Raw genomic sequence first — 16,505 nt, 5'->3', positions numbered from 1 at the left:
CTCTGAGGCATAGAATTTCTGTTGTTCAAAAGCTTGAATAACTTTTTGATATCACCTATTCTTTTTTTACCTTTCCCCCTATGAATCTGCATAGCAGTAGCTCTTTTGCAATACTATCTTGGAAATCCTCGGATAATTCTTTTTATTCTGAACTATCAATAGCCTATTTCATTTGTCTTTTGTGTGGCATTGATGCTTTTCCAAGCCTGGCCTTTCTGAAGTACCCTATCTTTGGAACGACAGGGCAACAAGATTTGATCATTACGCTTCTGGCTTTTGTTATATCACCACCAGCAGTACTGTACCCTGCATTTACTTACCTGAACTTCAACAGAACTAGTGGGAATAGCCTCTTCATGTGGCAACAAAAAATAAAATAAAAGCAAATTAAAAATAAAAATAGAAGTGTAACATTTCACGAGCAGCTGTAAATTGTAATTTTTTTGGTATATATAGTTCTCTGTTAAAGAAATTGGTAGAGGGAACACTAAAACTTTTCTAGAATAACAATTTTGTGGGTATTAAAAATTTTAATCAATGAACTTCCTTTTTAACATTTAATTTCAGTTCACATTAAAATTGTAACTGCTCTTTAACTTCGAAAAGGCTGAACCGTTTGGAAGTTAATCAAATGCACAAAACTTCTGTTTTCTGCCTTTATAACTGACAGAGTAAAGCCAGAAATGATGATTAGAGAGTAGTTTGATCAAGGAGGGAAATTATGATATATCAAAGTAATGGTTTTAATGTATTTTTCAGAAGGCTAGATGATCTAGTGGGTAACCAGCTAGCTGGTTGTGTCCTTGCAAAACATTGTCAAGATGTCCTTGATCGAGAATGGACAACAAACTTCACATGCATAATTGTTATAACTGGTGTTTTAATTTTAGCATCTTTTGTATCTGGCAACCTATGTATATGTAAAAGCTGCTTCAGACTCAAATGTTTTTGTTACCATCTTTTGGACAGGTAATATATTTGTACTAGGAGGCATGAGTGAAGATTGTAGTTTCCCCCCCTAATACCAGTTCTTTTCTTTGTCCTACAAACCTGGCTGACACTCTTAAGGATGCATAGCACTGTTCCAGGGTGTCTTAGTTGTGTTTGGGCTTGCTCTTCTGGTTTGTAGTAGATTAAAAGGGGATATGTCCTTCACTGCTGAGAAAGGTGCAAAATCTGAAGGCTGACTGACATGATCAGTTTTGTCTCCTTGCCCTTCTCCTCAAAGACCCGCCTGTGATGCATCCCCATGGAGGATGTCCTATGGTTGCTACTTTGCAGAAGCGAGGTTCTGCTTCTACAGTAATAGGAATTGTCCTGAGAGAGGAAGAGATGGTGTCCATGGGGGCAGGGAATCTGGAGGCAGGATTGCATAGAGGTAATTTGACCATGTGAACCAACTTTGTAAACTTCTAGGGCCTTACACCTCTAAGTCAAGTGTTCAGTTCTTTGTTTGTTTGTTTTTTGTAAGATATTTATTAAAGTTTTAGAAGTACAAAAAGAGAAATCAAAAAAACATCCTTTTAAACAAGAAAAATCCGTAAGCAAAAAGAAGAATCAAGAAGAAGAAAAAAGAGAGAAAGGAAACAGTACAACAAATCTTCCCATTACTTTCCTTTCAATAGCTTATTTCCCTGACCTCCTCACACCTCCCTTTCTTGTATTCTAAGTCAATTATCCATTTCAGCAAATCCTTTCCCTCTTTTCAAATTTTTGTCCTGAGAATTTTTCTTATTACTAATATAAGTTTACTTTCCTTCCTTTCACCAATTAACAGTCTATTTTTCTTAAATCTTTGTTACATTTCTGCTAGAGTCACATAAATTCATTCCAACATCATTCTAACATTCATTGATCTTACAATACTTTTGTAAATCGTCTTTAAATTTCTTCCAATCTTCCTCCACCGTCTCTTCTCCCTGGTCTCGGATTCTGCCGGTCATTTCCGCCAGTTCCATATAGTCCATCACCTTCATCTGCCATTCTTCCAGAGTGGGTAGTTCTTGTGTCTTCCAATACTTTGCAATAAGTATTCTTGCTGCTGTTGTAGCATACATAAAGAAAGTTCTGTCCTTCTTTGGCACCAATTGGCCGATCATGCCCAGGAGAAAGGCCGTGTTCAGTTCTTTGTTGCCTCATTTCAGGCAGGTCACCTGGGTGTTTTCAAGAAGCCTTTCACTAAAAGCTTTATCTGTTTTTAAAGCATCATAGTTTCCAGATTTTAATCTCGTCATTTAAACTACCTAGGCTTCTCATGCCACGACCTCATGGTTCTCTTTTATCACCAGAAGCTGAACCCATTTTAGATCAACCTCTGTAGATAAACTTGAAGTTTAAAAGTTGGGAAAACCTCTCTCTCTTTCTTTCCCAACCTCACGGAAATTTTATTTCAGTGATTTCACCAGCATTTAAAATCCAAATGGAAGACCTATATCAGAGGGAAGTTATACAGTAAGAGTCACCAGATTCCAGACAATTAAACTTTATTAGTCTGTCTGAAGCATAAAGTAGTACCTCTTAAAAGAATAGTTTTCCATCTCCTCTCCCTGTTGCTGTTTACTGTTTAGCAGTGTGGGAGAGGCACAACTCTTTTCTTTCAGGAATGCATTTTCCTTAGTCACTGGAGAAATTCTCTAGTATTCTTGGACTACATGTAGCCCACTGCAGGGTGCAACAAAAACTAGTCCCTAAATGTGGTGACTCAAAATTCACCTGTTCCTCTTCAGCCAGTGATTAAGTACATGTGGCCTCAGAAACATTTTAAGTAGCTCATAGGTGTTTGCTAAAACTGCAAGAATTCTGACTTATTTCATAAAAAATAAGTGTTTCTTATCCTCCTGTATTTCCAGATAGAACTTTGATTCTGTTGTTGTAAAGGTTTAGAAGAAACAGGGCAAATAAACTTAAAATGTACTATTTAACTCTCAGCTTTCTTTACATACATAATGGAAGCAAGTGTTCTGATTTCACATATTCCTATCTACAGATTTAAGGTACAGTGGTACCTCGGGTTACATACGCTTCAGGTTACAGACTCGGCTAACCCAGAAATAGTACCTCAGGTTAAGAACTTTGCTTCAGGATGAGAACAGAAATCGTGCTCGGGCGACGCAGGAGCAGCAGGAGGCCCCATTAGCTAAAGTGGTTTTCAGGTTAAGAACAGTTTCAGGTTAAAAATGGACCTCCAGAACGAATTAAGTACTTAACCTGAGGTACCACTATATTGGAGAATAAATGGTGCTGAACCAAGGTGCTCATCTTTTCCTTGTGTGCTGAACTCATTGTAGTCACTTAGATTCAAAGTTTGCAATCACAAAAAAATTACATATATGTAAAGTGAGTTTATTTTGAGAAATAATCTCCTGGCAATGTGTTGGAGTTTTGCAAAAGCTGAAACTGTTGACAAAGAGGCTGAAGTAGTGGTGGGCATAATACAAAGGATGCTGCCCCCTCCAAAAATAGGTTGAGGACTAGAAACTTGCTTTTTTGAATGAAAGCTAAAAGCTGCAAGAGGTCTAGCTCGTTATACCCATGCTGTCCCTATAGTTTACCAGAGTGGTTGCTCATTTCAGCATAATTCCACAAGCCTTTTGTTGAGATGCATCTTTTATCAAACTTCTTGCTGCATAATTAGAAACCACATGTGGGCATGTAATAAATAAGTCTTTCGGTAGGGAGAGTGAGACTAACTTCAGTGCAACTTTTTGTATTTACTTTTTGAAATAAAATAGCAATGAGATCTTTAGCATCTTTTCACAGTGGTTGTTTTGACACTACCAGGTGATTTACTTCTAAGTTGCACTGGATATTTAGATGTTTCAGTGAGCTCACAATGTGGAAAGGGTGATTCAGCACTGGTTGAGCAAGTCCTTCATCAATTAACCTCCTGGAATGAATTTGCACAAGCTGGGCTGGTAGAGGGAGGTAGACTGAAAATGGTAGCTTGCAAACTGAGTTTCTGAAATAAAAGTAAATGGACTGAGTGGTTTGAAAAACTAGCTCTCTCACTTTGAGTCTGCCAGCTGACATGTTAGCAAGACAAATTCATTCAATAAACTCAAGAAATGTGAGTCCTTTTTTTGGCCTAAACATTCTAAAGTATGGGAGTGCCATCTTTAGGGAGCTGATATTGTTCAGTCAGTAGTTTGCCCAGAGCAGAGTGCTAGTGGCTCTCAGACTCAGTCCCAGCAATCCTCCGCAAGCCAGAAGTTAAATTTTCAGTCCTTCTTGGATATAACAGAAGAATCTGTACCTTCTTCAAAATTGCATTTAAAGAAAATCACTCTTAACAACAACCTTGGAGTTTAACAGATAAAAGAGTAGGGTAACAAAGACACTCGGTCGCTTAGAATGTCTTACACTTCCTGGAAAAAGTTTGTAAACAAGCAAACAAACAAACAAGATGCTATTGAGACCTATCCCAAAACATTATATTGGGATACACTTGTTGTAACGAGACAGAGGCCAGCGGAGGGGGAGTTTGTATGACATATAAAAAATTGGTTCCCAACATGTCTCTATCTCTCTCCCTTGTTCTGAAAATCTGGTTTCTAGGATCCTATGCACCATCTCATACAGTAAGAAACAGCTCACAATGACAGGACAGGGGAACGTTGAGAGAGAGAGAGAGTGTGTTAATATTTTAAGTGCTCCTTAAAGTATGCTGTTTTATAATCTCTTAAAACTGAATTCATGGCTTAGTCTTTGGGAAAGATCCAACAAAGATAAATCATGTTGTTTTCAAGAGAAATATTTTAAGCACATTCTTTTCCCTCCTCTTGAAACCAGTGGTGTTTAATTTTGGTGGGATCGTGTCCATTAAAGTAAAGCTTCTCTTCTATATTTAAAAGAATAATATAGTTCCAAAATAAAGCATTGTAAAGATCATATGCTATTTTAGTATTGTTCAAATAATGAATATTTTGACTCCATCAACCAAGCAGCTCAAACACTTTACTATCACTGTGATGGAGAAATGCTACTGTGTCCAGAAACAGCCAGGCTAAGTGAAAGTTCTGGAAACGTAGTCTTCAAGTAAGTGATCAAGTCCTTATCAATATAGAGAGAACCAAACAGAAATCAATCCTGAATTTTACATCTGTCCCTTTAAAGGTAAAGGTAAAGGTACCCCTGCCCGTACGGGCCAGTCTTGACAGACTCTGGGGTTGTGCGCCCATCTCACTTAAGAGGCCAGGGGCCAGCGCTGTCCGGAGACACTTCCGGGTCACGTGGCCAGCGTGACAAAGCTGCATCTGGCGAGCCAGAGCCGCACACGGAAACGCCGTTTACCTTCCCGCTGGTAAGCGGTCCCTATTTATCTACTTGCACCTGGAGGTGCTTTCGAACTGCTAGGTTGGCAGGCGCTGGGACCGAGCAGCGGGAGCGCACCCCGCCGCAGGGATTCGAACCGCCGACCTTTCGATCGGCAAGTCCTAGGCGCTGAGGCTTTAACCTACAGCGCCACCTGCGTCCCTGTCCCTTTAATATCTGTCCCTTTAAGTCAGTATAATTCTGTAGTGCAGAAAGCATATAGACTGCATGACCAAAGACTTTGGATTATGATCCTGGGTTTGCTTTAAAGCACTGATGAGCTGAGTTGCCATCTCATGATACCCTTAGAACTTAGTTTTCCAAACTGTGTTTTTAAAATGTGTATTTTAAGGGAAATAGCTTGGTTAATTTCAGATCCACACCAAATCTGCACCCCACTCTGCTGCCACGAAATAAGTAGTGGGAAGAGGGAGAAGTTGGCCTTTTCTGGCTCTGATTACAATTCAAGCCTTCAAAAAATGGGGCAGGAGGCCATGGCCCTGTTGGGAATGCTGCTTGCTTTGGGAGTGCCAATTTCATAGTCCAAACCGGATCATTACAAAGTTCAGCAGTGTAATTAATATAAAGCTTCTACTTAGTTGTAAACAAACATGTTTTTATTTGTTGTAGTAACCATTTTGTATGTGTCCCTTGTTGAGGAAATGTATGAATTGAAATCTGGAGACATAATTTAAATGTGTTCCACTCTGCAGATCCATTCTGCAGATGAAAATAATGCAGGTTACGTAGTGTAGTAAGTATGCTGATTCAGACTGGCACAATTTCCAGTAGTGTGTCCCCCCCTTTATTGAATTGTATCAGATAAAATAAACATACTGCAATATAGGACACAAAGAAGAAGGGACAAAACCTGATTCCCTGCTATAGAAAAGCTTTCCCTTTTAGTTTCCAATACAGTTATGTTCCAAAGGCCTTGCTAAAGAAATATGTTTTTAATTAACAAAGTCAATCAGATTTCCTTTGGGAGCTTCACAGATTGGGGAGCCACAGACAGGAAGGCCCTGCTCTGTCTCATTGCCCTATGGGCCATGCCCATGGACAGCAACACAAGCTGGGACTCTCTAGTGTTCTTTACAGGTTGGCAGGTGTTGAGGAAGGCATTCATTTCAGTACTGGGTCATCTAGAACTTGGTACATCATCAGCAATACATTGGATTGCACTTGGTGAATTTGCTCTTTCCCTTCTCACTGCCCCACATAATAGCTGGACAGCAGTATCTTGCACTACCTGCGGTTTCTGGAGCCATCTTCAAGGGTAGCTCCATATAGTGTGCATTGCAATAGTCCAACCAAGAGCATGGATTCTTGATACCAAGGTGTTCTAGTTCGGAATAATCATAACTGGTGAAACATTGTAAACCAGAGTTTCCTTGTTGTAGTCAGTCACATTGTATCCTGTTGCTCTTTCCGGTCATTTTATTGCTAGATTATCTAATGTCGCACTCCCTGCAACCCTTTCAGTTGGGTTCCAAAGTCTTGCAGTGGGAGGGTGGCCTGATTCTCCCCACCATTGCTATCCCAAATAGCATGAACCATCCAGTCTGCTGCCATTCAGTACTGATCTTACTGTGAATACACATGAAAGGCCCTGGACTCTGGTATTTTCAGTTACCATGACTTCCCTGCACTGAAACCTGTTGCTATGGTTGTGCCACTGCCTCCTGTTCCCTTGCTGCAGTGTTCAAATACCCCCTCTAGGATGATCAGCCCCCTTTGTTTGTATGCCAGCTAACCTACTCAGTGCAGCCGATACTTTAGTTGCCAAACCACAAAGCAGTGTTTAGGTCTGACTGCATTTCAGTACCGTATTGTCTTTCTTCCCCCATCCCCAAGTCTCTCTGCCCTTGCCTGTTCTCCTCCTTCTGCCTTTGCTTAGGTAATGTCCCCAATGCTTTTAACTTCACAGCAAAGTTAGAACGCTACGCAGGAAGTTAACTGCCTCGAGTCTTTTAAATTTAAGTAACACACACCAAATAATAAGCTGTTGGTTGCGTTTTTTTGTTTTGTTTCTGTTTTGTTGGTGTGGGTATTTTTTTTCCCTGCCTGCAAAGAAACATAAACACAGCTCTCATTTCTGGCAGGTTTTTACTGTCAGAGTTTCTCCTATTATATTTATCTTACAATTTGCCAGGGGGTGAAGTTATTAAGTTTTAGCAGCAGCCATCGATCAAGTTCACAAGTTAACACGATAAAGGCTCTGTGCCGCTCCGATCCGGGAAAATGATGATCCTCACTCGGTAATTAACTAAATGAGAAAGTTAAATCTTACTTGAGAGCTGGGAGAGATGCAAGAGAGGTGTTTGTCAGTTTCTCAGTGGAAATTAGAAGCAGTTTTTTTGCAATTCCCTAAGCTGCTGCTCTGTCATATTTTACATAAGCACTGGGAAAACGTCTTGTAATTAGTGCTGTCATGGAGGATTTTTTTTTGCTGAAGGATGTTGGAATAATTCATTAGATTATCAAGAAAGGCTTGTGTCCTGAAATGATTAGCACAGTGAAATTTAAACCATTAACGATAACAAGTTTAGAGCTTGCTGCAGTGCAGAGGCACCCGGGGTATGTCTGTGCCTATTTCAATCATTTCTTATAATTAAACATTATGTCCTCTCCCCCTCCCCTCCCCAATTCTCTTCACTTGGGCCCAACCAAAAATTCTGTTAAGGTGGCTCTGTAAAGATCAGCATGTTTACCAGTAAAGAACAGAGGCAGCTATAGATGAGGAGTGCAGGGGAGGGTTGGATTAATCTGTTCGACCCTGATGCTGACATTGAGGGACGAATACTGCCAAATCTTAATTGGGTCTCAAAGCTAGCACTGGGTGCTGCAGTCGGCTTCCCTGTGGTGGTGATGATGGTAATAACACTTAGCATTTGCATAGATAGCCGTCCTGCCCTGACATTGTGTAAGAGCCTTACAACACCTGAGTCCCAGGCCTTCTGCTGATCTTCCGTATGTGCTGGCAGCAAAAGTCAACTGCATCCATGCAAACAAGCTTGACCTTGCCTAGTTGAACACTATGGCTACAGAGCAGGGTGGAAAATGGAAGACAAAAGATGAGTGCAAGCAAATAGTATGGAACGGGAAGGTGGGTGAAGGGGCCATTGTTCAGTGCTACAGCATATGCTGTGCATATGGCAGGTCCTATGCTCAATTCTTGGCATCTCCACTTGGAAGAATCAGGGAAAAGATGATGGGAAAGACCTCCATCTGAGACATGGGAGATCCATTGCCAGTCAGAGTAGACTGTACTGGACTACTTGGACATATGGTTCAACCTGCTATAAGGCAGCATCATATATTCTGTAGCAAATCCGTACTCTCCCAGGCATGCAAAGCTGAACTGTGTGATGAACGTTTGTTTTTAGGACACACACTAATACATGTTACTATTTGGTTGCCTTGCTGAGAGAGACCTAGAAAAGGTGTTCTTCGTCTGCACGATAAGCTGTGCTAGTCAACAATGTCAGCAACTGAATCTTACCAAATCATAGTGCTCCGTGAGAGAGACCAAATACAAGGGAAGTGTAGACTAGAGTCCCTCAGTATACTCAGATGTGACTAGTTAAATGGACTACATATAAAGAAGTACATATAAAAAAGTTCCTTCTCCATAGCCTCCCCCGGTGGCCAGAAGTAAATCATTCTCCAGTACAAAAAAACCTCTCAGGGGAAACCTATAGACAGTTGTGCAATATGGGAACAGGTTATTTCCCAGGCTCCGAAGCTCTATGCTGTTGGCAAATGTATACATGTCCTTGTGTTTAACAACCTTTTTATATTGCATAGAGCCCTAGCAAGTTTCTTTGAAATATGTTAATATTTCATTATCTGTGCCCACTTGAAAGCTCCAACAGAATAGTGATTACACAGAATTTCCTTGCTGTGAAAAAGCTTTCTCTCTCTTTCCCTCGCCCTATCATGTTGTATCACAGGTTGGATTCTTATAGATGGCACTATTGACTCTGGGGTTAGAGTTCAAGAGTTCATGACCCAATGTGCCTTGCTTCCCTTGTTGCTATAATGGTCATCCCTGACCATTAGCCATGCTGGCTGGGACTGATGGGAGTTGTACGCCAACAACATCTAGAGGGCACCAAGTTGACTGACCACAGTTTTTTCCTATTAATTTTGTGCTTGCCCAGTGAGGATAGTGTGGGTTTGTTGTTATTATTTATTTATTTATTTATTTATTTATTTATTATTATTATTATTATTATTATTATTATTATTATTATTTATGGTGTGGATGTAGTCAGGGGTGAACGAAGGTGTCGTGACACCGGGGGTGGGGCATTGCTACGTAGGGCGCATGTGCGGCATTGCTACATGCACGGTACATAGCAATTTGCCACCGGCGGTACCCCAGCGCCATACGGACGGTGCTGGGATCCCTCCGTTACCGCTACAGCCATGAATGGAGGATCCTCTACATGCGGCTGTAGCGGTGACGGAGGGTTCCCACAGCTATGTACAGCGCATGTGCGGCTCCCTTGGCCTGTAAAAGCGAGATGAGCACCACAACTCCAGAGTCATCTGTGACTGGACTTAACTGTCAAGGGTCCTTTACCTTTACCTTTTTACAGCTGTTGGCAACAATTGGGTAAACCTGTTTAGCTCGTGGAAATGCTTCTGCACATCCAACAAAGTTTCAATTCATACTTTTCACTACCCAGGCTGCGTTGCAAATGGTGTTTGAAGGTTTTCTGAGTTCAAAAAGCAGCTTTTAATATGGGTCACAGCTTTTCTGAGGAAAGAACCATTGTATCAGAGTGGGAGAAACACACCCTTCTCTGGACCTTGACCAAGGATTGCATCTTTAATGCTTATGATACTGGGACAGAAAATCATTGTGATTTTTATCAATAGGCAAGTCCATTTTAGTTTGGTGATACAACAGGACATTAGAACATATTCCTTCCTCAAAAGTTTCAGCATATTGGGTTATCCTTCTTTATCTTAGCCTTTGCTTCATTGTACATACTGTACGACCACCACAGTAACTGTTTTACCTAAAGGATCTTGTAATAGACAGCTCAGCAGAAACATTGTGTGCCCTCGTTGAGATCAATAGAATGCCCTTGTGTTCAGGACTGTTCAATTGATCTCCAGAAGACACCACTGAGACACTCAAATAAAGCAAAGCTGCATTTTGTTGAGTTAAATTCTAAGAAGAATATATGACCATGGCAAGATGCTGCTCATAGTCCTAGTAGTTTTTCTCACATCAGAAATTGAAGCGGAAAGAGGTAAGCACTTGGGCTAGGTTAGAGAAACCAGTTTTTTGGAGGTTCTGGAGATGTGTCTATTGAAAAGTGAAGGGAAGTCCATATGGATTACACAGACAGAATGTCCTGAAGCCCCCTTCCCATCCCCACTTCTCTTCCTTCTGCAGTTCTTCTTTCCATACGTTTTCTAATAGCCGTGTTTACATCCTGGGACGGCCCATGTGGGAGAATGGCAGGGCCAGCCACCAGCAGGAGGCAGAGAGTAGTAAAACCTCCATGGCTGTCATCTGACATCCATTGGTAAGGACATAGGGACTCCTCCCCTCAAGCATAACTTAGAGCAACTGTGTATTATTTACTCCCCATCACTAGTTGTCACAGCTTTGGAAAATTGTGGAATGAAATATAGGTGGGGAAGGGGCCAGCATTCCTACCTCTGCTCTTTCAAACAGCTAGATGATGATGATAATGATGATTTATTTATTTATACCCCACTCATTTGGTTGGGTTTCCCCAGTCACTCTGGGTGGCTCCCAACAGAATATTAAAAACATGATCAAACATTTAAAATTTCCCTAAACGGGAACATCATCTCATTTTCCAGGTAAATGGGCAGACCTGCTTTTACAATCATGAATTTGCCAGTAGCACATATAGTTTGGACTTGACAATCAAGCTTCCCTCTTCTTTTTTTAGTGAGGATGCAGGTGTTCGGTATGCCCAATATTGCTGGAGTTATTTTCTCCTTGCGGAATACAGAATAGTTTTTTTTAGGATTTTGAGATTGCTAGTCATCAGTGGGTTTCTAAGAAATCACTACTTGATTCTAGGTTTTTGCTGTTTTACTAGACTTCGACAGATGCTTCAAAATATTTTAATTGAATGCTTTAGAACGGGGGGGGAGGGGAGCTGTGCTTTTACAGCTTTGTGGAGATTAAAGGACATGCAATGAAGTTTATATGTATAGGAGTAGGGATGTTTTTTGTAGTCATAAAGGGTTATACTGCCTAGAAATTACATAGCACCTTCCATAAACTAAGTCAGAGAGGGTTGAAATGACTTGCCCAAAGCCACAAACTGAACAGCCTGGAACCAAATGGGATATTTTCAGTTCCAGACTGCCCCCCTCCGGCATGCATACTCACACATACATTCCCTCCCATATAATTATTATTTCCTTCCATCACCTCATTCTCAGTACTGTGCAGCAGAGTATGCTACAATTCAATTGGTGAGTTTGATTTGAAGTCATAGAAGGAAACTGCACATTGGAGTGAGGGAGGAGGAGCAAGAGAAGCGCCGGGACAGAAAATGGGGGGTCTATGAGTGAAGGAAAGATATACTCAAAAGAATTAGTTAACAAGGCTCAAATATTGCCACTCTGTTATAATCCTTACACATGCAAGGCATATCGTGGTTTTTCACTAGTGAACCTGTACTGACTGTTTTGGCTTATTCACAAGTTCTGTGGAACTGCATGTTGGAAGTAACAGCGCTGCTATTTCCTGTGGGACTGTGGAGAAGGGCCATAACTCAGTGGTAAAACAACTTGGACAGCTGCTGGAGTCAGTGTGGGCAGTATTGATCTAGATGCATGAATGGCCTGACTCGGTATTAAAGCAGCTGCTTGTGTTCCTATGCTGCTGTTGGCTTACTTGCTTATCCTGGGGGAAAGAAAGTGTTGCCTTCTGGAAGGAGCCCACCACTGCAAAAGAGGTAGGGATGAGTAAAAGTGGCTTGTGAATTTCTCACCTATCCCAACCAACCAAAATTGTAAGGTGCTTAAACATTGTTTAAATCCTAAAAACAGTTCAGACAACTCAACAGAAATGCAAAACCATTCCAGCAGCCTATGAGCCAAAGTCAAACAATTCTCCTTCTGGCTCAGACGAAAACTTGAGGGGAGGAGACGTCACTCAAAGAGCTGGTGTCCTTTGCTTCAGGACCTTCGATACATCAGAGAGCACACCTCCATTGCAGCTCTCACTGCCCAGTAGGAGCCAGCAGTCACAGAACTGGGCAGTGGTTCCTCTAGAAAAAGAAATCACCTTGAGGAGAGCAGGGTTAAAGACAGGCTCAGTCCCACCAGGAGACCTCAGGTTGTTGCTGAGACAAACAGCACTCCTTGGGTGAGTTCCAGCCACATCCTGCCACTGTGATTTGTCCAGGGTCCTGACAGGTGGTGTTCTGTCTTGTCTGTTGTGCTCATGCATAGGCGTCTTGATAGTGCTCTCTCAAACTAGCTTGCCCCACCAGTTGTGACTCCACTCTTCTAGACATGAAGAGCTGACCTTTCCAGTAAGTGCCACTGCTTTGACCTGGCCTTCCTGGGATCACGGAGACATGCTAGGACAGGACAAACTATTCATAACTACTTAAATAAATAGTATTTGAAAACCACTGAGAGGTCCAAGAGAATCAAAAGGGTTACACTTCCCTGTCTTCTGACTGTGGTGGTCAAACCAGGTGAAGAAGGCAGTTTCAGTTCCCAAACTGGGTCAAGATCCAAATCCAAAATGGGTCTAGATAATCCAGGAATTTGCTATCTGTTAAGATATATCATCTAAAGAGGGAGGAATAGCAACTAGTTGATATTCTGACAAATTATATAGGGTGCTCCAACCACCACCTTCAAGGCAGTCAAAGCCACTCCCTTTCTCTATTTGGTTAAAAATATATCAGTGCATTCAGCTGGAATGCACAAGAAATCCACAGATTGTTTTGATGAAACAAAATTGTCTTCATATTTAGTCCACCTTTTACACATGGGAAGGAAATATATCATCTGAAACATGCTGGATTCCTATGATTTCCAGTCATTTAAGGCTGGGGTAGCCAACATAGTATCCATCAGATGTTGTTGAATTATAAATCCCATCATCCCCAGCCACCATGGTCAATAATGAAAGATGTTGGGATAACTTCATTTGAGCTATCTCTATTTTTATAACTATACCTCGTGTATAGTTTTATAACTATACCTTTTTATAAGTGGTACCTCGGGTTACATATGCTTCATGTTACAGACTCCGCTAACCCAGAAATAGTGCTTCAGGTTAAGAACTTTGCTTCAGGATAAGAACAGAAATCTTGCTCCGGCGGCGCGGTGGCAGCGGGAGGCCCCATTAGCTAAAGTGGTGCTTCAGGTTAAGAACAGTTTCAGGTTAAGAGCTGACCTCCAGAACGAATTAAGTACTTAGGTACCACTGTATGTTTTAAATCTATGTAAAATAGTTGCCAGCATTGTAGATACCCAGCACATTAGTATTTCGTTGAGCACTTCAGCCTGGAAACAGTTTAGAGATTCAGGGAATTTGGGGGTTATCATCTCAGGATGTTTGATGGTATAGACTGGTCCTCAGAGGTCACCCTTGCATCCTGACTTGTAACATTGCTGCTTATGCAGATTGGTGATTTGGCTCACTTGTGTTCAAAATTCAAAGACAATGTTTTTTCTGAGAAGGGAGTAGGTAAAAAGGCAGAAGGTAATGATTTTAAAAACATGCTGGATGAAGATAGCCTGCTGTAAGATTGGCTGTGCAGCAAATGAAATGGGAAATGAAATGAGGTCAGGCTTATAAAATACACCATTTATCAACTATCTAAATCTTAATCCAGCGTTTCATTGGTTTTCTCGTTCTGCAAACAACTGAACTGCTGTGAAAACAGCCACAGAATCCCTCCAGGCCAGTGTTCAATAGAGTCCAACCTTCATGCTTTAATGCTAGGCTATCGCCAACAACATTTGTGCATGGAGAAACCCAGCACTTCTACACCAAGGAGCTATGTTTTATCATTTCCATAAAGACTGTTGAGGCCTCAATAGAGAGCGAGAATCCAATTTTGTTTATGATGTTTCTTGGTTTGCCAACCAAATATTTTGCTTGTCGGTCAATTGCTGAAGGAGCATTAGCAATCAATCATAGGTATGATTGTTCTGCATGGTGTAGAATCTGTCTGTGTAGCATACGGATCCTAGTGGTATATGAAAAAATATGTAAGATCTGTTTTCATTCTAACCCTCAATCTGCAAAAAACCCACAAAAAAACAACAGCCCACATCCTTTATTTTCATATAGTACCGTATATTAGAAAAACAAGAAGTATTTCCAGAAGACTGACATTTCGGCATAAGGGTGAGGCTTCTAGTTATCAGGGTGCAAGTCTTTATGTATAAAGGACACTGAGCTTTGTGTCCATCATATTCTTTCCACACTCAGCCATGTAAGACCAATAACTTGGTTCGCCTGATCAAATGCAATTCAGATTAGATCCCAGCAGTTGCACAGGGAACTGTTTGGTCCTATAAGTTTACTCTTCAGTGCAGTGCCTTTACAAGATCAAGATTGGACTATTGGGTTATTTCTTTTTATCACCATGCATAACAGTCTGTAGCAAGTCCCTGCACTATTCTTTAATGGACTATTACAATTATGTCTAATAACAAATGTGCACTATCTAAACTTCTGATGGCCTTAACTTCTTGGAAGTCTTCAAGACATGCACACTTGTCCTCCCTAGATGTGTTTCAGTCTATTGGAAGGAAATGTCTGAGACAACATATGCTAAAGGACCTTTAGTTTGGTAGTGATGGAACAACATGGGACATCATAGGATGTCCTCCATAGCAGCAAGATACTGTTACTTAAATCTAGTTAAATTTGTCAACAAAACATTTGAATTGGCCCTCCTCCTTAAAACTATCATAGAAGAGGTTCATACTTTTTATCTATCCCTGAAATTTGTTTTTGAGGAGCCAGTTTCATGGTGAGTATCTTAACACTATAAAACCAGAAAGTCAAAGCACATAGTTTTATAAAATGTTATTTTTAAAGTTTCACTTCTGTATGTTCATAGTCTTTGAATAAGACATATTTGTTTCATACTCTGCATGATGCTGAACAGCAGCATTGGGGACCCCCCCTTTTGTATCTTATATATTTTTTCCGCAATTTTAGTAGCAGTCCAGAATGGACTTTTAAAAAAGGTTTTAGGTGTGAAGCATCAGACAGGCATGTATCAGTACACTAAAGTGGCTGGAAACTGGCAGAAGTTTAGACTATATAACATGCAATTAGGAGCTGGGTGGATTTGTTTGTTCCATCACATGGGTAGGTTTATGTGTAATGTATTGTCTTCTAAGGATGTCAAATTCTCTGCCTTGAAAAATTCAGTGTTGTACATTTTCTTCTCTTCTTCCATAGACAAAACTTGCCAATGGCACTTCAAGCATGATTGTGCCAAAGCAAAGGAAGCTATCTGCAAGCTATGAAAAGGAGAAGGAGCTCTGCATCAAGTATTTTGAGCAGTGGTCAGAGTCCGACCAAGTGGAATTTGTGGAACATCTCATCTCCCAGATGTGTCATTATCAGCACGGGCACATCAACTCATACCTCAAACCTATGTTACAGAGAGACTTCATCACGGCACTACCAGGTAGTCTGAAAAGCTATTGGCCAACACACAGACTTTGCAGGCTTCAAAAACATGTAAAAAGACCTTGACTTCTCATAGGGTGTTCTGTCCCGGAGTCCTAGAAAGGAGTTGCCATTTGAGGATATGTCACCTATCGTAAAATGTATGCGCTCATGGTTCCCCCCCCCCCCCCCAGGTGCACTTGTTATGTTTTGTTAGTTGCCTTTCATTTACTTGGGGGCACACAACAGTTAACAGGATTTGGATCATAGAAATTAGCATGGTCTTGGGGCAGGGGTCATCAAGTTCATGTCATTTCTATACAGCATATTATTTCCTATGAAACATGTTCAGTTCAGTCTAGAACAGGGGTAGTCAACCTTTTTTATACCTACCACCCACTAATTCATCTTTCTTGATGGTAAAATTTCCTTACTGCCCACCAGTGCTCAATGAAAGAAGGATTCAGCTTGTGCCCTAGAACCCCCTACCGCCCTCCTAGAATCCTGAAATGCCCATTAGTGGGCAGTAGGG

General features: G+C 41.1%; 1 protein-coding gene across 8 annotated transcripts in view; it reads left to right on the top strand.

Annotated features, from left to right (window-relative positions):
• BTRC (beta-transducin repeat containing E3 ubiquitin protein ligase) overlaps window positions 1–16,505 on the top strand; it is a 129,240-nt gene that overhangs the window by 82,989 nt on the left and 29,746 nt on the right. For all 8 annotated transcript variants that reach the window (XM_081912301.1, XM_081912299.1, XM_081912302.1 and 5 more), the window contains one exon: window positions 15,761–15,992. In XM_081912301.1, the coding sequence (XP_081768427.1) occupies window positions 15,761–15,992 (232 nt within the window). The remainder of the gene's footprint in view (window positions 1–15,760; window positions 15,993–16,505) is intronic.

The sequence above is a fragment of the Podarcis melisellensis genome, assembly GCF_964234715.1.
Source record: "Podarcis melisellensis genome assembly, chromosome: 5".
NCBI lineage: Eukaryota > Metazoa > Chordata > Lepidosauria > Squamata > Lacertidae > Podarcis > Podarcis melisellensis.
Note: the sequence above shows the minus strand (reverse complement) of the source record. Positions and strands in the feature narration are given on the sequence as shown.